This window comes from Cheilinus undulatus, linkage group 12, assembly GCF_018320785.1.
Source record: "Cheilinus undulatus linkage group 12, ASM1832078v1, whole genome shotgun sequence".
Classification (NCBI taxonomy): Eukaryota; Metazoa; Chordata; class Actinopteri; order Labriformes; family Labridae; genus Cheilinus; species Cheilinus undulatus.
Genome location: NC_054876.1, coordinates 7605665 through 7631647, shown reverse-complemented (window position 1 = coordinate 7631647; position 25983 = coordinate 7605665). Strand labels below are relative to the sequence as shown.

General features: G+C 40.4%; 1 protein-coding gene across 3 annotated transcripts in view; it reads left to right on the top strand.

Moving 5' to 3' along the window:
• nrip1b (nuclear receptor interacting protein 1b) overlaps positions 1 to 12291 on the top strand; it is a 100070-nt gene extending 87779 nt beyond the window's left edge. For all 3 annotated transcript variants that reach the window (XM_041801140.1, XM_041801142.1, XM_041801143.1), the window contains one exon: positions 6088 to 12291. In XM_041801140.1, the coding sequence (XP_041657074.1) occupies positions 6542 to 10165 (3624 nt within the window). In that variant the 5' untranslated portion in view covers positions 6088 to 6541 and the 3' untranslated portion in view covers positions 10166 to 12291. The remainder of the gene's footprint in view (positions 1 to 6087) is intronic.
• Positions 12292 to 25983: the final 13692 nt, after the last annotated feature.

The window sequence follows — 25983 nt, the reverse complement described above, 5'->3', positions numbered from 1 at the left end:
ACAACAACATAATTTTATAGAAATGTTGCTCATGGTTTCGTACACCTTGAATTTTGTGAGCAGTTTGTCTTCAACATGTGATCATTAAAAACAAAAAATCACCCTATGATAGTTCTCCAGGACTTTTCTTTTGTTGTTGTTTTTCTTGTGGTATTCAAAAGGTTTCTATCCTACAAAAAGTGATGGTAAACTAAAGACCTGAGATTTTGGGAGGAGTGATCTAGTTCCAGGCACTCAAGATAGTTTGAAAAATGTAGAAGGCCTTTAATTCACAGGGCTAGAAACATTAGAATACACTAATGTGTATCTGCTTCTGCCTTCTTCAGGGATCTGTGATATACTGAAACACAGTGAGGATTCAGTTTTTTTGATTTTAACAGAATAATATCTAAGTTTATATTTTTGCTATTGTGACGACTGGTTCTTATTTTATTGCCCAAAAAGCATATCAATGTATCATGTTTTGCTTTCCAGCTGAAATATTTTAGATTTGATGTTTGGTCCTCATTTCCCATCCCTACTCTCACTGCTTGAGGAGAGAGCTGTATCATATAAGTAACATAGACTGTTTTGGAGTTAAATATGTGTACATGTTTACCGTGCTGATCAAACGAGGTGTTACAGGTCATTCTATTATAATTGCTCTAAGCTCACTGGAGTGGAAATAGCCCTAATCCTGAGCATCTAAGATTAGCATGACAGCAGACGTCAGATGGCCCAGTATGACCAAGTTGGCTTTTATTGTTGTCAGATTTAGGTCACCAGCTTAGAAATGGCCTTGAAGTGTAATTGACGCCGATGGGCCAATCTCACTTCGTTATCCTATTCAGCACAGCACTGAACGCTGCCTCGTCTACCTGTGGGCCCTCTGGTTGTTAAAAATTTCCAGCCTGATTGTTTTCCTTCTAGTATCCAGTCTTAATTGTGCTCAGAGAACTTAAATCCTGCCTCTAATCCCAGCTCATTGTCAAGGAGGGTTAAAAGTGCCACCTTGTTGCCCTTACTGTCATGACAACCTGTGGACCTTGGCCGCGGGGATGGATTTCTGCCTGATTAGAAGCCTGCTGCCTTGTTGTTTTTGGCCCTGGCTACTGTTCTCTGTGAAGTATTTAGACTGGTGGCTGCGTGGGTTGCCATGGCCTTTCGTCATAATCAAGGGCTGCTGTCCTGTTGTGTGACCTACTATGTCGGTCCACTCAGCGGACACCAAAGGTGAGGACGGCTTCGGGAAAGGACACGGACAGCAGCTGAGGCGAGGTGGAAACTCTGTATTAATTAACCTTTATGGGATGCGGCCAGGACTGTCGGAGGTGTCCTGTATCCACGGAAACCACGCTGACAGGGTTCAGAGCAGAGGTCTTCCAGGGCAGAGCTACTCAGACTGTCATAGCAACTGGCACAATGCTCACCCCAGTGTCACCAGTTCAGTCCTCCTGACAGTGGTGTGGTGTGACAGGTGCACCTGAACCTTAAGCCACCCCCAACCCCGAGATAAACGCACACAGAAAAAAAATACACACCTTTGAAAGTCAAGCATGGCATGTCTGCTACCAACATCCCCCCTGTAATTCTCCATCACTTTGTTTCTACTGTAAATATGACTTTACATCAGCTCATTCCACATTCTGACTTTCTGTTATCAAAGAAAGTCTGACTCAAAATGCTGAAGATTGGCGAAGGACTGAGATGTTCAATTGGCGGCCCCCAGGCCAGATTCAGCCTGGGGGAGCTCAGAGTGGCCCTGGCCTGGCCAGCGTTCACGAATCCTCTCTATGCAAAATAATAAAACTGTACATACAGTGGATATAGAAGTAGCTTGTGATCAAGCCATTTTACTACTTTACTATCTTTGTCTAAATTTGCACGTGTGCAATTCCTATCAAGGCTGAACACATCAGCTAAAATATCGAAATATGATTATTTTGACTACTTTTGCAAATTCAATGTAAATTATTGTATTGAAGGGAATCATCACTTTATGTCAATCTCATTTTGATTCTGAAAAACAAACAAAAATAAGGAAAGCCAGATTGTTTTTCTAACTTTTAGAAAAAAATGGCACTTGAATGTTTGTGTGATGTGTAGAGCATTACATCTCCGCTGCACTTTTTTTTTTTCTTAATAAATTAAGCTGGTATTTTGACTCACATTTCAAGTTAAAGAAAAATTGCAACTTCTGCGATTTGTAAACTGCAGTAGGCCGCAGGGCTGAAGGATATGTGAAAATAATCTCATTGCAATTTTTTCCCCAAATATTGCTATTGCTATTTAATATGCGATCACTTTTAGGTTCCTCATCTTGTGTTTTTTAACAAATGCAAGCGATAAATCTTTCAATATAGAATAAACTAAGGCTGAACAATTTATGAAAAGTAAATCAAATTGTGATTATTTTTGGCTCACATTAAGAATTTGTTATAAATTGCTATACTGACAGGGATGATAATTTATATGTCATCATCATTTTGATAAAAAAAAAAAACATTAACAACAAAAGATGGATTTTTGTAAACTAATTTTAAGAAGACATTTGAATGTTTGCATATTGCGCATTAAATCTCTGCCGCAAAAAAATGTATTAATCTGGTTTTTTTTTTCACATTACAGGTTAAAGAAAAATTGCAACTTCTGCGATTTGTAAATAGTGGCAGATAATTTTGTGATTTAATATAATTTGTAATTAATTCCCCAGCCCTAGTAGGCCATAAGTCTGTTGGAACGAACTTCAGGTTAGAATATGATTTGAATATTTAAAAACTCATTAATATTTGAAAGCTGAAGTTACTTTTGGAGCATGTTTTTAAAATATTTTTGCTGTTTATAATCGTTCTCCAGTCTCTCCTGTCTCTCCTTGGCCTCTACTTCACCCATATGTAGGTGTAGGAACCAAATGTTTCGTCACATGACATGTGACATGATGAACAATAACGTTTTCACTCCAAAACACAGAGGAGCAGCAATAGTCGCCATTGGGGATGTTTGGTGATGTTTATCGCCAAGGTGGTGCACACGCTGGTGGTGATTTGGCAAGTGAGGCTTGGCTACATCAAGAGATGCTGATGTACAAGAGTAAAACTGCGATGCCTACCGACAGTAAGCCGCTGTGGTGGGGTAAAATGTTCTGGTCCAGGTATCCTCTCCTGTCCCTGCTGGCACGCCGTTACCTGTGCATCCCGGACACCTCTGTCAGGGTGGAGAGGATTTTCTCCACGGCTGGGTGAACAAAACGCGCTCTGTTCTTGATTCAAAAAACGTGGATCACCTCTTGTAACTACACAGTGATAAAAGCAACTCAATGTTTTACATATATATTAATAAAAATGTGCATAATTATTCAAATATGATTTGAAATCTGTACAAAATAATACATGAAATGTTAATCGGACTGTAGCTAAATATTGACAGCCCTAGTAAGCCATATGTGATTTGATCTCAAATTACATAAATACCAATCAGAACAGAGGTTAATTAAAGCAGTCAGGTTCAAAACATTCAGAACAAACTAGATTTTACAAGCATCATTGTACATATTGAAACAAAAGATAGACAATGAAACTGCAAGGTAACTCTGCCTGGACTTGTCTGAATAGCAACTCCACATTTTAACCAAGGAAACCGGCATCACCCTGAAAAACACTCAACTTTCCAGACCAGCTTTCCTCAGAGATCTCAGGAGAAGGACGCTAAAGTAACAGTAACAGACACAAAGAACCCTGGTGCAGTCCTGCACAGTCCAGCAGAGATCCACAGCTGCTCCCCTTCATGTGTCATGGCTCTTAGTAGGGATGCATGATGTTGGATTATTGCCAGTATGACGATATGCCAATGTTTACTCATTCATTTGGATTTGGATAAACTTGATTGTCCATCCAAGAAGTTACAGAAATTTGTCTTTGACAAGGCTCAAACACATAAAACGTACATTAAAACACATTCACAACCACATTCAAACCCAAAGCAGCAGTCATTAAAGGCAGGCATATTAAAAGCAACAGCTATTAAATAAACATTACTGTGTCAACTAATATCAACAAGTGTTGTGTAGTCTTTTTCATATTGTTCAAGGTGGTTATTGCAGTGGGAATGAAGGATTTTTTGTGGATATTTTCAGGGCCAGTTGGACTTTGTGGCAGACCTGATGGCAGGGGTCTTGGGGATCAGGGTGTCCTTCCTGATCATAGAGTGGTTGTAAAAAGGAAGTTCAGAGAGGGGGTTTGGGGTGAACCCATGATCAGTTGATACAGTATAGAGGCAGTATAGGGCTTAACGATTTAGGAAAATGATGTAATTGCAATTTTTTTACCCACTATTGTAAATGCAATTATTCCTTTAATTCTTCATCTTGTGTATATAACACAAGCAATAAAGCATTCTCTATTACAACCAACACAATATTAGATTAAATAAGGGCTGAACAATTTTGAATAAATACCTAATTGTAATGATTTTGACTCGAATTGCAAACTGGATATGAAATGTTGTATTGAGGGAGTGATCATTTTTTGTCATTTTCATATTTTATAAGACATAAGTACAAAAAGGAAGTAAGTAGGATTTTTTGTAGACTATTATTTTTTTAAAAAAGGCACTTTAATGATTGCATGTTTATGTAATGCATTACATCTCTGCTGCAAAAGAAGTTTTAAAATGGTATTTTCATATAAATTTTGGGTTAAAGAAATATTGCACCTTCTGCGATTTGAAAATTGCAGCCAGTCATATTGCGATTTAATCTGATTTTCGATTAATTGCCCAGTCCTGGAATAGATACCTATAAATAAATCTGGTTCAGACCTAAAACTTCAGTCTTAAAACAAACTCTAGAGTTTCAAGAATGGCAATAAGCAACAAAATGAACTTAAGCCAATATACATCTGGTAGTCCTGACTCAAACACAACAAACTTATACGTACATTTGGCTGATATTTACAGCCATTATATTGGATGTACATGTTGGCGGTCATTTTCATACCATCTGCTGATATCAATAGCATGCCAATAACATTGTTCATCACTAGATCTCAAAAAGGTTAGGTGCAAATGACTTATCAGTTTGGTCTTTCCCAGTGTATGAAGGGGGCCCGGGTTCAAGTCCAGACTGTGGCTCCTTTGCCACGTCTTTCCCCTCTACCTCATCCCTGTTTGTGAATCAATCCTCGGTCTTAGTCTATAAACAAGGGCAGAAAAATCACAAAAATAAATTTAAAAAGAAAAAAGAAGAAGCATTCATTCACATAAATTGAAAAAGGCAGACATCATGTCTATAGCGTTTGATAAATCCAAAGATAAAAGTGATACGGTGAAGCACAGTACAACCAATTTTTTTTTACAGCAAATGTTTGTGAGAAATTGCTTGGCTTATTGCAAGGGCATTTTTGTTGAAATATAATAATGTTCATGCACTTTATCTAGCCCTGGTATAGGATTTATAGCTTGACAGGTGTTTAAATCCATCAGATGCAATGATAGGAATTAGTAGTCGCTGACAGAGGTTTCACTTTCTCGAGTCACGTGTGAAATTATGCATACATGTAAATATGTCATAGTACACATTTCTGTGCTTGTGCCTCAACATTCCTTCTTAAATGCTAACTTGTGTGCATGTGGGTGGTTCCTGCTTTATGACGGCCGAGGGTTGCATCGTGTGAGACGCTGCTCAAGTGCATAAGGAGCAGGAGGTGGGGGGGGGGGATAATCCACTGAAATGACAAGCTGCATAAGAAATTATTCACAGCTCTCACAAGGCCCTTCACTTTTGAAAGACATCGCTGTGAGGGGCTTATAGCTCACGACCTGAATGTTTTCAAGGTAGTGGGCTTGAATTTTCAATTTGGATCCAATCAGGCCTAATCTACATTTGTCGTCTGTTCAGTGGCTGCGAGGGGAGAGTGCAGAGACGAAGGAGCCGTGTGCAGTCAATCTGAAATGTTGCTAAGTAACAGAGATGGCAGACGAGGTGGTGAAATGAATGTGATATAGTGCAGTGCAAATTCCTGCTTCTCACACAGTTTCTTCTTTTTTTCCCTCTTTCTCTTTCACCTTACCAACCCCCTCTCTCCCTCCCTCCTTTCTATCTCGCTACTATAGGTCCCCCATGTGAGATCTGGAGAGCTAAAAGGCGCCACTGACAGAAGCACTGCCAAGCCTTAGGACAGACATCCCAAACATCCACAGCCACGGAATGTGTCAACATCTTTGTGGTGAAATCCTGCTGACTCCTCGCTTGCTACTCACATAAGCCTGGATCTGGGCCTTCTGGGATCCTACGGTCTTTAAAGGCATACAACAATGCCTGGGAGGCCCACCTGCCCCAGTCTGCCTCCAACCATGGTTGCTGTTTCGCCACAGCGCTGACTTTCCCGCTGTAGAAGGATCACATCCGACCAGTGCATCCGTCATTCCCTCGCAGGCTAACTCTGTGAAATTGCCTGCCCTCTTTTTGGTATTTAGGAAGTACATGCCACTGTCAAACAGATGACCTAGTGGACATTTGTTTACCAGTAACAGTGCTGAACCATACGAGGGGATCCTAGTATTGAACATGACTCATGGGGAGGAGCCTGGCCCTGAGACACACAAGGATTCAGCTGTTCTAACTTATCTGGAAGGTTTACTGATGCATCCAGTGGTAGCCGGGCCTGGGGCCACGGCAAGCGGGAGGTCTGAGGCTGCCCACAGCAACCAAGATCAGGGTGACAAGGTCGGAGGGCCCTTCCAGTTGCCCAGCCATGGCCCGACAGCTCCCAAGGCTGGAACAAATGGACCAACTCTAGGTTCTTCACAGCACCTGAAGAAGGCCCGCCTACTACGCTCCGAAGGGTGGAATGATCCAGGGAACCAGCCAAAGAGTTCACCCTCCATAGAGCTGAATGGCCAAGGGGGTGGCCTACAAAATGGAGCTCTGGAGGGAAACCCTCATGCTGGGGAGAGCACCCTTTTGGCCTCCTTGCTGCAGTCATTCAGCTCGAGGCTTCAGAGTGTGGCAATGTCTCAGCACTCCACTAAACCCCCCAGCGAGTGTTCTTCGCCCTCCAAGGCACCACCTGCAGAAAAAGAGCCACTTCCTGTGTATGAGACGGCCTCAAGCCGCCTGAAGGGTCTAATGAGGAAGAGTAAACTTCAAAATCACAGCAACACACCTTACAGTCGCAGGGGCCACAGTCAGGACAGACCCCCAGAATCGCCTCGGTCAGCACACAGCGCCACCCCTCCCTCTGCTCCAGCTTCTGCTGAATCGGTGTCCTGCGCAGAGCGTCTGAAGGCAGTGGCAAACATGGTTAAAATCCGGTCTAGCCCAGCACCTTCACCCAAGCCCAGCGTTGCCTGCAGTCAACTGGCTCTGCTGCTGTCCAGTGAAGCCCATCTCCAGCAGTACTCTCGAGAGCATGCACTCAAAGCCCAGCTCTCTGGAAGATCTGCCAGTGAAAGACTAGCTGCCATGGCGAACCAGCAGTATGGCCCAGACACAAGGCCGCCTAGTGTTGGGACTCCACCGAGAGCCCCAGACACACTAAGCTCCTTAAAAACCCCCAATGGAATGACAACAACGTCAACAACAACAACCACACTCCCTCGAACAACCCTTTCCAGTCCACAGAGCCCCTCTTTGCTGCGTGGCCACAGCCAAAGCTCCCCACCCACACCTCCACATGCTCCAAACCACACTCACAGCCAACCACTTAGGGAGAAACGAGGCTTTGACTCACGCCCAACCCGTCCCCCACAGACATGCAGCAGCTTGTTGCTTCTGCTGCTCAATAACCACAATAACCAGAAGCAGCTGACCAAGAATGGGCATCTGGAGGACAGCTGTGGGATTCTGCCACCAAGCGGGTCCTCTTCAGTCACATCTGACAGTGAATGCTCAACCCAGGAGAGGAGCCTGACCAAGGACAGCAGCGATGCAGAGAGCTCCTACTCAAGTTGCTCACCCATTGACCTCTCCATTAGAAGCAGGGCCAGTATACAAGAGCCAGGGCCCAAAACATCCTTTTCTTCCTCCTCTGCCTCTTCAACTTCGACCCTCTCTTCTTCAACCCCAGTGTACTCCTCCACCCCAGCTACATTCTCCCCAGCTCAACCCTCAATCACAACCTTTCCACCATCCTCTACTGTTGTCTCTGCTGTTTCTACTAGTGCTCCCTCTACATCATCCTCCTCTTCTTCTATCTCCACATCCTCCCTGGACAAACTAACAGAATCTCTAATAAACAAGTGGAAGCCGGAGCCATCAGGATCCAAGGTGTCCAAGAGCAAGGAGCCTGAAGTGAGCCCTGATCCAAAATCCCACCCAAAGCTCACGCTCATGCAGCTGCTTCTTGAGCGACGAAATAATGAGATGAGTAATAAAAGTGCAGCAACCCCTGATTTACCACTTGATATAAGTATGGCCACCATGTCTCGAAGCCAACCAAAGGGACTGGCACCCTGGGAGGAGATTAGGACAAAAAGCCCTCTAGATAGACCCATAGCCCCAGCCCAGCCCCTGTTCCAGCATAGTCGAGACCATAGTGGTGCACTATCCCCGTACTCGTACCCCTCCCCACATGTCCAGTCTAGCCCACTGGATTTGTGTAAGTCTAAAGCCTTCCCTGCTGAAAAGTCCTCAGAGCCTGCCTTCAGTGCCAGTAAACTGTTACAGAATCTGGCCCAGTGTGGTACTGCTTCTTCCTCACCGCCCATCCCCCAAAGTGGGCTTAGTCAGGAACTAGATGCCAACAGGCCCCTTGCCCTCTTGGAAAGGCTCAATGCTCCCATCCACAGGACCACTACAACTCCACTCTCAGATGGACCCTCAGGCAGTGGCACGCCTTTAAGTCAGAAGGAGGCTTCTCCTCCTTCATCACAGATTGAGAACCTTCTAGAGAGGCGCACTGTGTTGCAGCTCCTGCTAGGAACCGGATCAACTACGCCCACTGTCAGCCGCAAAGAAAGGACCAGTGGTTGTGGCAGAAGGAGTGTGGAAATGCCTGGGGGGAGCTATGAAAAGATCCCTGGTGCATCCATTGCCTGCGACAGCTCCAATGTGCTGCCTTTAGACATAAAGGTCAAAACAGAAATCATGGAGGAGGTTGGACCATCTTCAGCCATGTCTGAAGAGTCAAGTGGCAGAAAGAGACCTAGCAGTTATGGGAAGAGTAGTCCCCTGTCAGATTCTCAGCAGGACTTTAAAACAGAACCACGGCCTACAGAGGTCATAGCAAAATACGGCCTACTCAGCCAGTTGCTTAAACAACAGACTGCTACCTACTATACCAGTGCTGCTATGCAGACTGAGTCACAGCCCAGACAGGTTAAAGAGGAACAGAGGGAGTATCCAAGCCCAAGTCCTAAGAAAAGGCGCCTCTGCCCTGATCGGACTGATTCTTTGAACAATACGAGCTCTACAAGTGCAATGGACAGTGTTGACACTCGTGGTTTTGCCTCTCCTCCTGTTCAGGAAGAGCCTGAGCAGCAGAGGAGTCCGAAGGAAGAAGTGGCCCCACCCAGGAGCCCTCCAAGTGACGCCCTCACCAGAGAGAGCCGGGGCTTCAATGTGCTCAAACAGCTGCTTCTCTCTGACAACTGCCTGAAGGAGCTGTCCCAGCAGCCGCGAGGGACGCCCAGTCCTTCTGTCTTGCAAGCCAATGGCAAGGCCAACGGCAGCATTCTCAGTCAGCCTTCCCATAATCACAGCTTCCTCCACCTTCCCAGCTGGCATCCCCGTGGCTCCCTCAACTCAGGGCTTCCGAGTAATCTCAGACCACTGCCCACGCCCCCTCAAGGTGACAGCCCTGTACGCGCCTCCTGGAGCCGCCAGCCTGCTCCGTGGCCAGTGACTCAAAAACGGGACCCCCCTACTCTAGTCAAGCAGGAGCCTGAGAGCCCTGTGAGATGGAGTAGTCAGGAGAACGAGGAGGACGAAGGTTGTGACTCAAACCTGGACTCTCCACGGCTCTCGCGCTCCAACCCGATCTTGTATTACATGTTGCAGAAGGGCAGCATTCAGCTGAGGAAGGAGGCGAGGGATCAGGCGGAGGGAACCCAGTCTGTGGTCAGAGTTAAAGAAGAGCCAATCAGTGACATGCATGCTTATGAACACAGTCTGAGCTCAACCCCACAATCACCAACCCACAATGACAAGCACAGCCATGAGAGCCAGGGGCTGAGCCAGTCGTCTGAATAGAAGTTGTATCAACTGCAGGAAAAGGAATCCAAAATCATTGACTCTTTTTTTCCTTTTTTTAATGACTTGCCAAACTGGTTTGATGATACAAAAAATAAACTTAAAGAAAATGTTTTATAAGTGGAATAGAACGAATACAAATTCAAATGCATTCATATGTGCATCAGTTTTAAAAAGTGAGGTCATGAAATTAAAAAAAGGTCTGTCTTTACAAAAGGAAATGAAACAACTGAGAAAATTACACCCTTCCTTATTAATACCTTGCACAATTCACTTCATTTTGCCATTACTGAAGCCCCTCTTTACAATCTGGTCTTGTTTTACACTTATTATTTATATCTGAATTGCACACATATCACTATTCCATGTCTCCTTTTTGTTGCCCACCATAAAACATTTAGAAACAACATTTCCGGCAACATTTATTATTGATGACTCCAAAAATGTTAGCGTTCAGAGGACATTTATTTATTTTCTCCGTCAGAACATTTGCAGATCGACAACTTCCCATCAATTTTAGATCAGATTCCAAATAAAATGATTCTAGGGCAGACACAGCAGTCTATTACAACAACATACATGATTAATTTATTCAAAGGAGGACCTTGAAAACAATGTTCACACTGCAGTAGCTTCAGTGAGGATCCAACATGCTTGCTTTTCCTTATGTTGTGGTATGATAACCAGACGAGTATGAATATATCAGTGGAGATTTGAATGGTCACACTTCATTGGGTTATGCTTTTATTTGAATTGAACTTTCGAGGGCAATATTCGCTAGTGCAAATTCAGGTGCTCTGCAGACGCTGCAGTTTTGAGCAGATGGGTCAACTCTGCATGTGTGGTTCTTACAGTTGAGCAACTGTACGTAAACAGGTTTCTAGAGCAACAGTTAGTAGGCCGCAGTGCCTGAGCGACTTATCTCACCATCCTGGGTAAACTGACACAACTTTGCTTCATGCACACATAAAACTCAGTGGCTTTTTATTTGCATTTCATATAAAGGAGCGCCCAGAGTTTGCATTATCGAAGCTGAGCCCTCTGTGTCCTTTTTCAGAATAATTTAACGGCATGTTTTAATCCGTCAGTATTGTTATCTGTTGAGAATTTGACAGTTTGTGATTACTTTTTCATAATTTCTTGTGGTTTTTGGGACATCTTTTATTTTTGTGGCGGTCTCTAAACCCATAAAATGTCAAAAGAATTGCATGATAATAAGAGAAGACCACAGGTACGTCTTTGTTTTCAAAGCAGCTGGATATATGTACCTGCCCCCAAAAAATCACCAAGGCATTTTGGTGTCTCGAGGGATATCTGCTATCTAGCTCCTTGTTTTGATTGTACTGTTAATTTCACACATTGCTTTCTCCATTTAGTCTTGTGATCTTTTTAATACATATACCCATGGAGTACGTCTCTGCGATTATTAATACATTTTCACAATGGTTAAATATATTTGTGTAAATAGTACTTTCAGTATGAAAGATGACTATTTTGTAATGTTTAAGAAAAGATATTACCCTAGTTTTTAATGCCCTGAAATGTAAATATGAATTATATGCGTACAAGTGTACATACAAAGGCAGAGGATGCTATGCCCATCTTTTTTGGTTGGTTTGTTCTTTGCATGTCTCTATGTGGTAAATGATAATCTATCCTGCGCTGTGTTGTGTAATAATGTCTGACTCTCCTCACTGCTGCCTGTTGCATGCAGACGCATGGGAACTACCTGTGTATCCCTACTGGTGATGGGGGAAAATGTCAAGTCTTAAAATAGGTCTTTTTTATCACAGAGAGAGGTTCGTTTAGAATATGAACAGTCCCTAAATAACCACAGACTGTTGAGCAAGTTGATTAAAATGTGTGAAAAATAAACGTGCATTGAATATTTTTGTGATTTTCTTTTCTGTTACTGGTTAACAAAGCTCTGTGAAGAAGAGCGTTCGGGGCTATAGTGGGGGATTGACGTACAATCATAGATCTGCATTGTGCATCTAAGAAAAACATTTGTAGCAGCAAATATAAAAAAAAGGTGTTTCATTTTTTTCATGTGAAGACCTGAAACATTATTTCATTTTTTTATGTTTTCATTTTTGGTGTTCATTTGCACTGATATCTCAGAAATAAAGTACTAAAATGCATGAACTAGTATGAACGTGTTCCTATCTTTCAGTTCTCAAATGAGAGAAGTGTGTTTTTTATATGCAAAAAAAGAGGATGTGTGAAAGTTGGTCACATAAAACAAGAGGTTATCTGAGGGAATTTGTTGTTTTCTAGTCTCTCAGGCTCCAATTAAAAAACTTTCTGTCTCTTTTTAACCCGTCGAATCACAAACCGCAGAACACTCAAGGAAAGTTTATTGAGAAAAATATTTTATCTGAATTATTAGCTAAATGGCTGACTTTCACAGAGAAAGCAAATTAAAGTGAACACCTGTAAAGAGTAAATGCTGTCACATTATTATGGGATCATTGGATGTCAGGGAGTCATTTTGTGCATGCACTCCTGCATTTTTCTTTTCGAATAACAGTTTTGGACATTTGATTTGACAGGAAAAGTCTTGGTTTCAGATCACACTGGTAGCAGTGCAGCACTCATTTAAAGAATAAATCTAAAATTCGACAACTTGCAATGCAACCCCAGTTCCAAAAAAGTTGGGTTGCTGTGTAAAATGTAAATAAAAACGAAATCAAGTCTCATAAACCCCATATTTTATTCACAATAGAACACAAAAAAATACAACACATGTTGAAACCGAGACATTTGACCATTTCGTAAAAAATATTAGCTCTTTTAAATTTGATGGCAGCAACACATCTCAAAAAAGTTGGGACAGGGCAACAGAGATGGTACTAACGAGAAATAAAAACTAGGAGAGTTTTGATTAAGTAAAGATGGGGAGAGATTCACCAATCTGCGAGAAAAAACTGCATTTAAAAATGTGGAACAATCTCAGAAAAAGGTTCCTTAAGATAAAATTAAGTAGACTTTGAATTTCCCACTATCTACAGTCCATAATATCATCAAAAGATTCAGAGAATCTGTAGAAATCTCTATGCATAAAGAACAAGGTCAGAGGTCAATATTGGAAGATTGTAATCTAAAGCTCTCAGGCTGCGCTGCATTAAAAACAGGCATGATTCTGTACCGGAAACCCCTGCATGGGCTCAGGAACACTTCCAGAAATAATTTTCCACAACACCATGTCATCCACAAATACAAGTTTAAGCTGTATTATGCAACTAAGAAGCCATATATGACCACAAACCAGGATCTGTGCCAAAACTCATTTATAATGGACTAAGGCAAAAAGGAAAACTGTTCTGTGGTCAGATGAATTAAGATTTTAAATTATTTTTGGAAAACACCAACACCATGTCCTGCAGACTAAAGAGGAGAGGGAGCATCCAGCTTTTTGTCAGTGCAAAGTTCAAAAGCCGGCATCTCTGATGGTATGGAGTTAGAGTGCATTATTAGTTCTGAAAAGTAGATAGAGCTTTCAGAGCTGCATATGCTCCCATCTAGACAATAGCTCTTTCTGGGAAAGGCCTTGCAGTTCTCCAGTGGTGTCATGCAGGGTATATGCATAGTCACAGTGGAGTATACCCACTTCTTAATAAACAGTAGCCACAATAAAACGTAAATGGATAAAGAGTATATATGGTAAATGGACTTGAGCTTGTGCTTTTCTAGTCATCCGACTACTCAAAGCACTTTTACACCTTAGTCACACCTACACCTACCATTCACTCACAGATGTCAGAGGTTACTATGGAGAATTGGCCATCAGTATTAGCTAAACCTATTCGTATGCTCCCATACCCATTTACACACCACTGCATGGGTTTAAAAGGTCAAAATATTTTGCAATCATGAGTTTTAAGGTCAAAATGAGTTTGAATTTTAAATTGTGATCCTAAAAGGTCAAGATATGGGATTAAAAGTGAACATTAGGAGTTGAAAAGGTAAAAACATTAGATAAGATTCAAAATATTTAATTTAACAGGTCAAAATACAATATAATATTTAAAAGTGTAGTCTAAAAGGTCAAAATATGCAATAAAAAAGCCAAAATAATCAATTGAAAAGATCAAAATATAACATACAAGTCAAAATCACAAGTTTAACCCATAATTGTGAGATGCAAATCTGAAAATCTAAAATGAAAACAAATCAATTTATTTTTCCACATTCCTTGTTTTTTTATGTAATTATTTTTTACTCTCTCCTTTTTCAAATTTTCAGAATATTGTACATAATCTAGGTTAAGTTTACTTTTTTATACTGGTGGAAATCTGCAGACCTTATACCGGTGGCCAGTGATAAGAAAGATTTGATTTGATCTTGCATGCATGGTATAAGTGTACTGGTTTTACCAGATTTGGCCCCTGAGCCTTGAGTTTGACACCCTGGTTTAGCTGACTGACTTAAGTATTTGCATTTGCGTTTATGTATAAATTGTGTTATAGATTTTCTTATATATTAGTATGTGCATCACATTATAAATAAGTATAAATATTAAATTGAGAGTAACTTTGCAGTCTGTAAAGGTCTTGCTAGCTGTGGCCCTCTCAGTGACCAGAGTTGCCCGGATGCAGATCAAGGTGAGTACGATTGGAAAGATGTGGGAAAAACAGTACAACCTGTTTTGACATCACTACCCAGAATGCATTTAACAATGACACCACACATCTGCCACCTTAAACCAAATGAACCAGTGAGAAATGTTCACCAAACCCCCTGATATCTGTAATCCAGAGTGATATTATTGTTGGTAAGGACAGAGACATCAAAGCTGGTGTTCACTGAGTGTAATCAAAAGACTGCTTCTATTAAAGTGGAGCAGGAGGATGTCCTGTATTTGCCCTAAACTTGTGCTTCTGAGTTGGCTGCTGTTCACTAGTGCTGAGTCGTAACAAAGGCAGGAAAGACAGAGAAAGGAGGGAGGACACGTGGAGGTCACCAGATGTACGCAGAATGCTCAAAGATGTGGCTCTAAAAATTCAACATGTATCTTTTATTTATAGCCCCAAATAGACCTCATTGTAGAGTCAACAGCAGACCTGAATCCAGTCTGGAAAGTTGTCCATTTTGTGATAATTCTCTTGACTTGAGAAAAACAGCCCGTAGCGTGAGACTTCCAAAAGGTGAAGATGAGTTCAAGCTAAACTTCCCTCGCTCTGGGTTTGAATATGAAGTCCAGCGAGCGAACAGACGGCTTTTTGTCTGCAGTGCACTTTTGAAATCGCAGTGCAGTTCCTCAGCCCTGACTTCCCTTTTATTTAATACTCCCCATGACTGAGCGCACTCTCTTTAAACTCCCGCTAACCTTTCCCCTCGCTGAACTTCTCCATTTCAAGATTCTTATCAAGGCTGAACCGCCAGTAACCTCTCGATTTCCTGCGATTGCTGAAGCAGCGGCAAACATAAAGGAGGGAGTCACAAGTTTAAGCTGAGGTCAAGGTGTAAAACTTGACAATCGGCTGTTTGTCTGTGGCTTCTCTCTTTGATTTCCTGACCTCAGCGTGAAGCCAAAAGGATGTGAGCGCTGCCTGCACACCAGGCCACCAGTGACTCGACTCGGCTCAGAGGCCAAGGACTCGGAAGTGCCACAACAGCCTTTCATAGTCATGAGGCCTCCAGAAACTATTTCCTGGCGTTACAGATGCTTATTCTCTGACAAACAACTTAATGACTGCACTTAACGTGCTCAGCGCAGGGGTTATCTGCATGGGAAAGCATTAACTCTCTCTCCTCCTGCTCAGAGAAGTGAGGGCTGATGGGAAACTTTCTTTGTTTAGAGCTTTGTTTATTCACATGGAGCCCATACACCAACGCTCGTCAGCACTTGTCATTGTGATCGGTGTGATAGATATGCACACAGATGTTCGATCGCCCTCCCCGTGAAAGTGTGTGAACTTTGAGCCCAGGGTTTGACCTCAATGTTATGTAAACACACTCACACACAACATGATTAACATTTTATTGGTTTGAAGTGTGTTAACGACAGAAAATGTTGAACAAATGCCAAAAAAATCCCACTATTTTGATAAGAAACAATAAAAAATCAACCTGTTCTCTGCCTTGTTTCAATAAAACAGACTTTATTTCTATAGCATAAGATTTTCACACCCATTAGCCCCCATACAAACACACATAAAGCAATAAATGCACACTTGACAACAAGCATTTATACGTGCAGCATTAAAAATAAAAGAATAAAACACTAAAAACTACAGCCTGGTGGTTATATGCTACGACCAGACACTGAAAGTGCCAACCTGACATGCCAACGTGGGAAACCTCACATACAAGGTGTTTGGGAAGAGTGGGACTTATCAAAAAAGTTGAAGTATCAACTCAAGCTTTTTACTCAGGTAAAAGTAAAATAGAACTGGTTTCAAAACTACTTAAAGTATAAAAGTAAAAGTAATGTGGGGGGGGGGGGATGCCGTTAAGGACAAAAGCTTAGGCCGTGCCACAGGGGCCTATAGTGCACTACCCCGCCTCCCCAAAAAACATTGTTTAAAAGCCATAATGACTATAGTGTTATATTAAAATGTTAATGTTGAAAAATTTGGGATGCACCTGTTTCAGCCGTATTTATGCCCATTGAAAATGAACGCATTTTAGTACAATGCAAATACATTCAAGAACCACATATGGGTACTACTGAGCATTAACATTTGTTTCATGGAGCTGAAGCGATGATGACTAGTTGCCTATGCGTATTGGCTTTCCTGGCTACCAACCTCCTCGCTGGTGCTTGGTTGGGACATTTCGCTCGAGTTCTCTTGAGTCTCTGCCACGGGCATCTTCGTACTAGGCTACATACGTCTGCTATTTCCTTGCTGGAGTGTGACGTGATTTGTGTCGTGCGCAGGTGCGATGGGTCGCGTACAAACCAATAGGGTGTCGAAATGGTATTATGTTTATACTTCTCATCCAACCACAATCAAATTCACTCTATCTGGATGGTGCGATTTATTTGGTGGATAGGTAAAATGAAATAGGAGTAGACGAGTAACGAAGAGTAGAGTAACAAGGCTATTTTTAAAATGTAAGGAGTAGAAAGTACAGATAATTGCTTGAAAATGTAAGGAGTAGAAGTAAAAATTAGGCCGAAAAATAAGTACTCCAGTAAAGTATAGATACCCAAAATTTCTACTTAAGTAAGGTAACAAAGTATTTGTATTTAGTTACTTGACACCTCTGTTAATGGCATTTTCCCCCTTACATTATTTTTACTTTCATACTTTAAGTAGTTTTAGTCATCACAGAACTGTTTTTGTTAGTTTTAGTCTTGTTTTTGTCATGGAAAAAAGGCTGTTGATGAATCGTTTTCGTTATAGTTTTAGTCGACTAAATTAACACTGAATGATACTCAAAGAAACTAAGTTAGAATGATAGCTTTTTATACTGGGTACATTTAACCTGTATTACCTGTTTTTTACAGCAACTGATTCAGCACAAATAAGACTGGGTTAAAGGGATATTTCAGGATTTTTGTAGTTGGGTTGTATGAGGTACTTGGCTATAGTAGTGGCATTAGCCTCCCAATGATTTCTGTGATCCTGTGGTTATTACAAGCTCATAGAGTAGCTGTAGATGGGAATGTTTTATCTGCGTAGCTTAATGAGTTTTAAATAAAAATGGGCCAAGTTGGCTCGCCTGTATGCTGTGTCAAAAATGTACAAAGCACTTCATTCCCCCCCCCAAAAAAACCTACCACTAGTTTACGGTGCAGCTCTCAGCATTTTGTCTCCCTCCGCCACACACTGATCCTCTGATCAGCTGTGTGGGTCTGCGAGCTTCTACCGGGATAATAACACCACACCAAGCTAAAACAAAGTTAATATGAGTGATCCCGAGTTACTTGGTGGTTCTTCCTCTGCTCTCTCTTTCAGCCCGCTGACTCTTCATCTGTATTTCTTCTTTGGTGTACTCCGGTTCATACAAATATCCTCTCATCTCCACAGTAAATGGCATATCATCATTACTTGAGTTGAAATCGCTCATATTATCTTTGTTTTTGCTGGGTGTGGTGTTATTATGACAAACATGGAATCTGGCCAGTGCAGGGTTATAAAGGTCAAGTGGTGGTTCATGGACGGCTGGGGTGGGTGTGACCTTGACCTTGTTCCTCCAAAATCCAAACTCATTCTTGAGTCAGAGTGGACATTTGTGAAATTCCTCAGACTGTTCCTGAGAGCTGTGATACATAAGCAAGGGATAAATATGAGGCCCAGTGGCCTGCAAAGATGAAGAAAACCTCTCCAAACATTCATGGGATATTGTGTTCACTAGAACAATCCTGATATGGTTATGTACAGATGAACAGAAGCTCAAACCTACAAACAGAACACCCAAAGACTCCAGCTCTGCTTATTGCTGCCACAGAAGCAGAAAAAAAACGCTGCTAGGATAAATTAAGAGGAAATCAAAAAGTGTAGGTATTACAAAAATAAATGTAGACCTTAAAGATTTGTATTTCTATGATGTTGTAGGTGCGTGTTTTGTAATTGGGACTACAGAGTAAGTTAACTGTATGGGAGTCGATTTGCCTTTAGAGATGACCTTTGGCCTCCAAAATGTAATCAGTTCATCACTGAGTCAGAGTGGATATTTGGGCAAAGATTGACTAAAATGCATTTCTGTAATTTCATCTTCACAAGAATGATCAAGACGGAGACGGACAAGCTGAAAAGAGAAGTCCTCCTGGTCCTGCCTTCACCAACACAGAGGCATGAAAAGAGAAACTTAACTATTGGTCACTCTAAGTAGATAAAATACAGTTAATGATGAAACCAGGCTATTTTTCAAAAGTAAAAACACAGAGTATCATAAAGATGTAAAATCATTAAATAAAACAGTTCACCTAAGTCATAAGGTAAAATTCATAAAAGCTGAGTATAATCAGGGATACAGAGATAAACTGGAAAATAGATGATCATAGTACCAGTAATAAAAGCAGAATACACTGAATAATAACATTTACATATGAATGAAGCTCACTCAAAGTATTACAAAGAACCTGAATTACATAATATAAATCACTGTGAACTTTTTGGAGCCCCATTAGGAACATGGGCTGATAAAATTTAAATAGAAGTTTCTGGTACACACACACATTTTCACATGCACTTCAAAAACTATCTTGTGCACCAGAAACTATTTCATGAAGTTTTACACACACACCAGAAATTATATTTTTCTGCCAGTGTCCCTTTAGGGGCTCCGTAGAACTAAGAACTATAATTTCATAAATTATGTGCTAACATTGCAATAATTGTCCAATAAAAGTAAAGGTAAAATGCACTGAATAATTGGACTATAAATATATATTTATAAATAACTATATATAATTATAAATCTATAAAATAATATATAAATATATATAAAATAAGATAAAGTAGATAACATTAGTTATCTTAATCTCAGTATTTAATTTAAAAAGATGATATAACAGATACAGGAATAAAAGTCAGACTGAAAAGTAAATGAAGATAATCAGCTGATAAATTAATGATTGAAACAAACTATGGCCTTATCAAAAAGTCAAATACACAGGCTGACATATAAATGAATATAGATAGAAAAAATGTTTAAATAACACTTAAAGTTCATTGCGTAATTTTAAGGTAAAATTTGATAAATAATATAACAGATATACCAGTAGAATTTGATTAAAAGCAAAACTTAGAGGGGAAAAACACAAGGTATAATACATAATAAATAATAAAAAGATGCATAAAGGAAACTCCAATAAATGCCGGTCTTAAAGATAAAATGCATGGAATAATAAACACTGAAATATAAATAAAGCTAAATTAAAGTAACAAAAAACAGAATATAGATTTAAATTATCTATAAGATTAATATATTATCAGATTAGCTTATCTTGATTAAATGATAAATATGTCTATTATAATATAATATATTAATCAATTTAAATTAATTACATTCCAGACTTTTTGGTTAAATGCAAGAAATAATAATAGTTACATATAAATAAAGCTCAAAGTGAAAAAAAAAATTAAATTTGAGTCATATTTTTTTTATTTTAGAGGTAAAATAGAATAAATAACCTAACAGAAACATTATGCCCAGACCTTAACATAAAATAAAAATGAATAATCTGCTAGTTGAATAAACATAACTTGTGTTAAAGATGCAGCTCAAAGTTATAAATCACTGAATATACAATAATATAAATGAATGGAATCAAAGCTCCCATGAGGAAATTTAGTTTGTGGGGATTCTGGCGCCCCCTGTGGACAGAGTGTATATCTCAGTGGTTTTGACATCACACCTTGTCCTGATTACTTCCTTCAGTCAGCTGTATCACTCAGACAGAATCTTGGCCTTGGAAATGTAAATAAATGCAGGATCTGCAGCAGTCTTTCAGTCAGTTCATCTGCCCTGCAGCAGCAGTTTCAGGTATTAAAATAACTCTGCAGAGGTAGCTGTGCTTTGATGGTCTTTTTTTTTTTTTTTTTTTTTTTTTTTTTTGCTTTTGTAGCTCATTTACAGGCATTGATTTTATTTTCAGTCTGTTTTATAACCACCTAAAACCTCCACATGGGAGCATAAATAAAAGCTAAAATAAAAAGCTTCAATCAAAGGACAGATAAACCAGCAAACTCATTTAAACTGTTCTTTTTTAAACAGGTATGTGTTGATTTTTCTGTGTCATACAGTGAGGTATGAGTGCAGAGTTAAAGTCAGTGACATTAAGGAGGTTAAAGCAAACACCTGGGGAAACTCCCGCTCTGAAAGAACCAGGTCACATCGGTTTATTTTCACAACCTTATACCGTTTCTTCCCCCGGTGGGGCCGCTGCTTTTGAAGATGTTCCTCTTTGTGAAGTCTGTTTCTTAACCCCCGGAGGTCACCACCTTTTGCCCCTTCCAACCCCCACCCTCCCCTCCTCGCCCTGACCTGGCTGATCCTGTTTCCCGGGACAGGATCAACTGTTGGCCTGCAGCTGTGTCACCCCCCACCTCCTCCCTCCCCCTCTGCGTCTCCTCTCCTCACATCTCACATACAAACATACACCACCTCCCCCTCAATCATGCTCACACCGTTCTTTAAACGTTTTTGTGTAAATATGACAAGTGGCAGCATGACTTCAGTCCTTTTCTTTCCTTTTATGGCTGACAGCCTCTTGACCCCTGCGGCTTCCCGTAGCCTCCTGCTCCACATACATGAAGCTCTAATTAGTCATGAATTACTAATCAGCTTCTGCAGAGAGGCTGGAAACAATACGTCTGAGTGCAAACACAACATACTTCCTTTATTGGCCAACTGCATGTAGTAAGAAGAAATATTAGAGGAATTACATGAATTTGCTATTTTTAAGTCTTGGTTGAATGATGAGACTCCCTCAGTTTGTCAGCCAGGGTTTTCCTTTTGCCATGCCTAAACAGAGAGGTGTTTCCCCAATAACATCACTTCCCTTTGTTGACAGCATAGCAAAACTGTAACACAAAACAGTTCTTCTAATATTTCTCTCACAGAGGAACTCATTTTTTCTTTTAAATGAGAGGATTTGTGAGCTGCAATCTGTTTTTGTTTAAGACAACTATGCAACCAAATAACCATTAAAGGGATATTTCAGTGTTTTTCAAGTATGAGGTACTTGGCATTATAACTGGCCCACTGGTTTGAGGTCTGCAGATTTCCTCTAGTATAAAAATGTAAACCTAACCTTGATGATTTAAAATACACTTGTTAGGTTGTAAAAATGAGAAAACGTTAATATAATTAGAAAAAGTCAGGAATGTGCACATGTGTACATTTCTGTTTTCATTTCGTTTTCTTAATTTTGCATCTCATAGTTATGATGCAAAGTTATGGGTTTGACTTTTTATTTTATATGTTGACCTTTTTATTAACCTTTTAGATCCTCAATTTTAAAATTTTAAGTAATATTTTGAGCTTCTGAACTTGCTATTTTTTATTGTTTCTCACATTTTGACCTTTTTAGCTCCCTAATTTGACTTTGTCTCATAATTTGACCTTTAAGATCCTCAATTTTACATTTTTTTGTAATATTTTGACCTTTTGAACTTGTGATTTTTGTTTGTCACATTTTGACCTTTTTAGCTCCCTAATTTGACTTTGTCTCATAATTTGACCTTTAAGATCCTCAATTTTAATTTTTTTTGTAATATTTTGACCTTTTGAACTTGTGATTTTTGTTTGTCACATTTTGACCTTTTTAGCTCCCTAATGTGACTTTTCTCTCATAATTTGATCCTGAATTTTAAATTTGAAAAAATACTTTGACCTGTAAGACTCATTATTTTCCTCGTGCTTTGATAATTAAGCCAATATTTCGAATTGTATCTCATATTTTGACCTTTAAAACTCATGATTTCAAATTTTTATCTCCTATATTTGCATTAAATTTTTTTTTTTACTTTAAATGCCATGTTTTGACATTTTGAGCTAATAAGTTTGAATTTTATCTCAAATTGGAGACTTTAAACTTATCATTTTTGACTTTTTCAATCTCAAAATCATTTATCATCAGTACTAAGATGTTTTCCCCCATAATTCATTGGTGGTGAAAATGAGGTTGACAGTTGACCCGGTGCGGCCCTCAGGTTGGACCCAAATTCAGCTTCGTGATTAAGTTTGACATCCCTGCTCTAAGAAGACTCGCTACAGACAGACTCGCTACACTTTCTTTAAGTAGGGGAGAACAGCATTGGTTGTCACACTTCTTACTCTAGTGTGAATTGCTCGACATCAAAACATCCGTCAATAACTGAAGCTTGAAATTCACCTCCCTCTAATTTTCCAACTTACTATAACAAAGAGGTAATAAATGATCAAAGACTCTCTGACACATTGTGACAACTAACTCCATCACGGGGTTGGCTGTCACACACTATAGGGTTGGCTGTCACACTGTTATTTTTATGGAAAAACCCTTTCAAAAAAAGTCAGAATGCAGAACTAAATATGAAACTTTAACTGAATTGGCAAGTTGCTGAATACATAACTTCATGCATCTTCACACAGAATGAGCAAAGAACATGAGTAGGAAACTCTTTAGGCCAGCCTATAGGTCGATATCAAGGCATTTGAGAAGGGGAGGACTTCTCAGAAGGTGATTGGATGAGCATTCTGCCAGTCACATTCATCACGAGCCAATCAGAGAGACAAAACATGTGACAGAGTAGCACGCATCTGGAGATCTGCAACAACCTGCCGGTAAATATACAGAAGTTTAGGAACTGTGGATTATGATCTGGATTAAACCCCACATCGCGAGAAGAATGAAAACATCTTCCCTACCAAGAGGAGCTTACAGTGTGGTCCTTTTCTCTTCTTCTTATTAAAGAATGTGGTCCAGTTCTGATTAATCTGCCACGATGCTACAGTCAAGCCACTCCACCAGCTCCCACTGTATACAGACCAACACTACACCCCCCTTCCAAACTCATGCTGAAGCAGGTTGGCAGAAGGGCGGAAAGATCTATTCTGCCATGAAAAGCTTTCAAGGCTGTTTCTTGCTCTATTTTGAAAAGAAATGTGGTCCAGTTGTGATAAAACCACTGCTATATTTCACCGAGCTAACTGTGAGTAACATGGAAGTTTCTGTCAGCTCACAGTACAACCAAACCCCGCCCATAGCTACCGCCTCGTTCTCCTCAAGTGACGCTGAACAGCGCCTGGTTTGCCACGAATGTTGCAGAGGAGAGATTTGCAAGATGAATTTGCCTGCTGACAGACATGGAGTCTGGCCAATCCAGCGGCTTTGAAAAGTTAAAAGTGACAACCAACCACAACTGGAATTTATTGCTAGCATCAGTGCTAACAACCACTGAAGAACTAGTGAGCTAACTAACAATCTTAACCTTAGCTTTTCCTTCACAATTTTTGAGGGTAACAATTATTTCCTTGTAACCTCATTTTGCAAATGCCTAGAAGAAAAACACTGAGGAGCTGAAAATTTTGATTTAACAAGAAAAACACAAAAAGTCCTCTCACCTCATGTTCAGCAGTCCAACTCCAGAGAAGTCTATGTATGTGAACTCTGATCCCAATTCTGGAAATGTCCATAACAAATTGTGGGAGAACGCGTCCTCTGCTGGCGGATATGGGTGTGACAATAGATCCCTGTGACAACCAACCCTGTTCAACCCTACCTTAGCAGGTTTAAGGATACAAAACAGCTCAAATATATAACCTGACACTCCCGATACATTTCATATGTCTGTTGCATGGATATATTTCATATTCTTCTGGGAAAGCTTCAATAGAGAATAGTTGGGAGGGGCAGGGCTTTTTAAAAAATTCTCAAAAGGCGATTGGAGGAACGTTCTGTCATATTCATGACAAGCCAATTAGGCTGACGACAGAATTAGGTTGTAAAAATGCGTAGCTCCAGATGTAAGATCAGCTTGGCAAGCAAACTCTGCTGTTGTGCATAAACAGTGGAGCATGATGTGGATAAAACTTATGCTGAGGCCGGTTGGGAGAAGAGCAAAAACATCTTCTCCACTAAGAAAGCGTACAGTGTAGCTCTGTGCTCTTGTTTTAATAACAAAGTGACACAATTCTGATAAAACTGCTAATCCATCCAGTGGTATCAGCTATTGCATCAACAGCTTACAGTCAAACTCAACCTTCACTGGAAAAATTGCAATCCCCATGCTGAAGCAGGTCTGGAGAAGCACCAAAACATCTCTTCTGTCTTGTAAAGCTGTTGGTGTGGCTCTATGCTCTATGGATGTGGCTAAATGCGAGCCAATCTCTACCGGCAGCCATACAGACTCATACCACAGGCTAATTGCCCCACACCAGTGGCAGCCATTGCTATCAGCTTACAGTACAGACTGCAGTTATCACCTCATCCTTAAATGAAGCTGATTGGTTTGGACTATGTTTAATGCAGCACAAATGGTGTGAACTGGAGCTTTTTCAGGATGGATTTGCCTAATGACAGACTGGCAAATCCATCTACTCTGCAAGGTGAGCTGCAGCCAGCTATGCTTGGTATAGAGCGTTGGTGTGGCATGGCACAGCACTTCCAGGTGCATTTGGTCACAGCCGATGTGGGTTTGTACATGGAGAAAAATGGGAGTGATCATTTGAACACATGTCAAGACACAGCGCTGGTTTGTTCCCGGCTTTACTGTTACAATATCAGAACATTTCAGAGTGAATTTTTTTCTCTTTTCGTTCATAAAAAAGTATCAAACAGATCAGATCAATACTTCTACTTTACTGGAACACTTTGAAAACAATCTTTAAAATCTCGTCTCCATCTTGTGAGTGCTTTTGACCCCAAACTTTGACAGCTCTGATGCTTTATAAAACAGAACTGTACTTTTTGGATTTAGGAAACGACTCTGCGAATGTTTCAGAGCTCTATGATAACTTGCTAAAATGTTTACTTTTACATGGTTAAGAAATAATTACTGAAATTGAATGCCATGATATTAAGGAGTTCTGATCTATAACTGCTGTTTTGCTGAGCTTCCATATGGGTCACCATGTGCGGGCATGTAAACAGACTGGATGTAATATTCATGATGAGAGAGGGTCCCTGCGGTCCACAGTTCAGCCTGTCAGCTGGAGGGATCTTGGCTGACACTGAAAGAACATGGATGATATTTACCATGTCAGATAAGCACGAGGGTAAATGTTTTACAAACCGACCGGGGAGAAACAGCAATGTCAATCTCCCGTCTGCAAATGTCTTCAGCGCCCTCATATCTCTTTAGAAGTGGAAGCATTGTCTTGTTAAGTCTTTCACAGAAGTTATTCAAAGGTTATTTTGATCCCTAAAGATAGCAGCA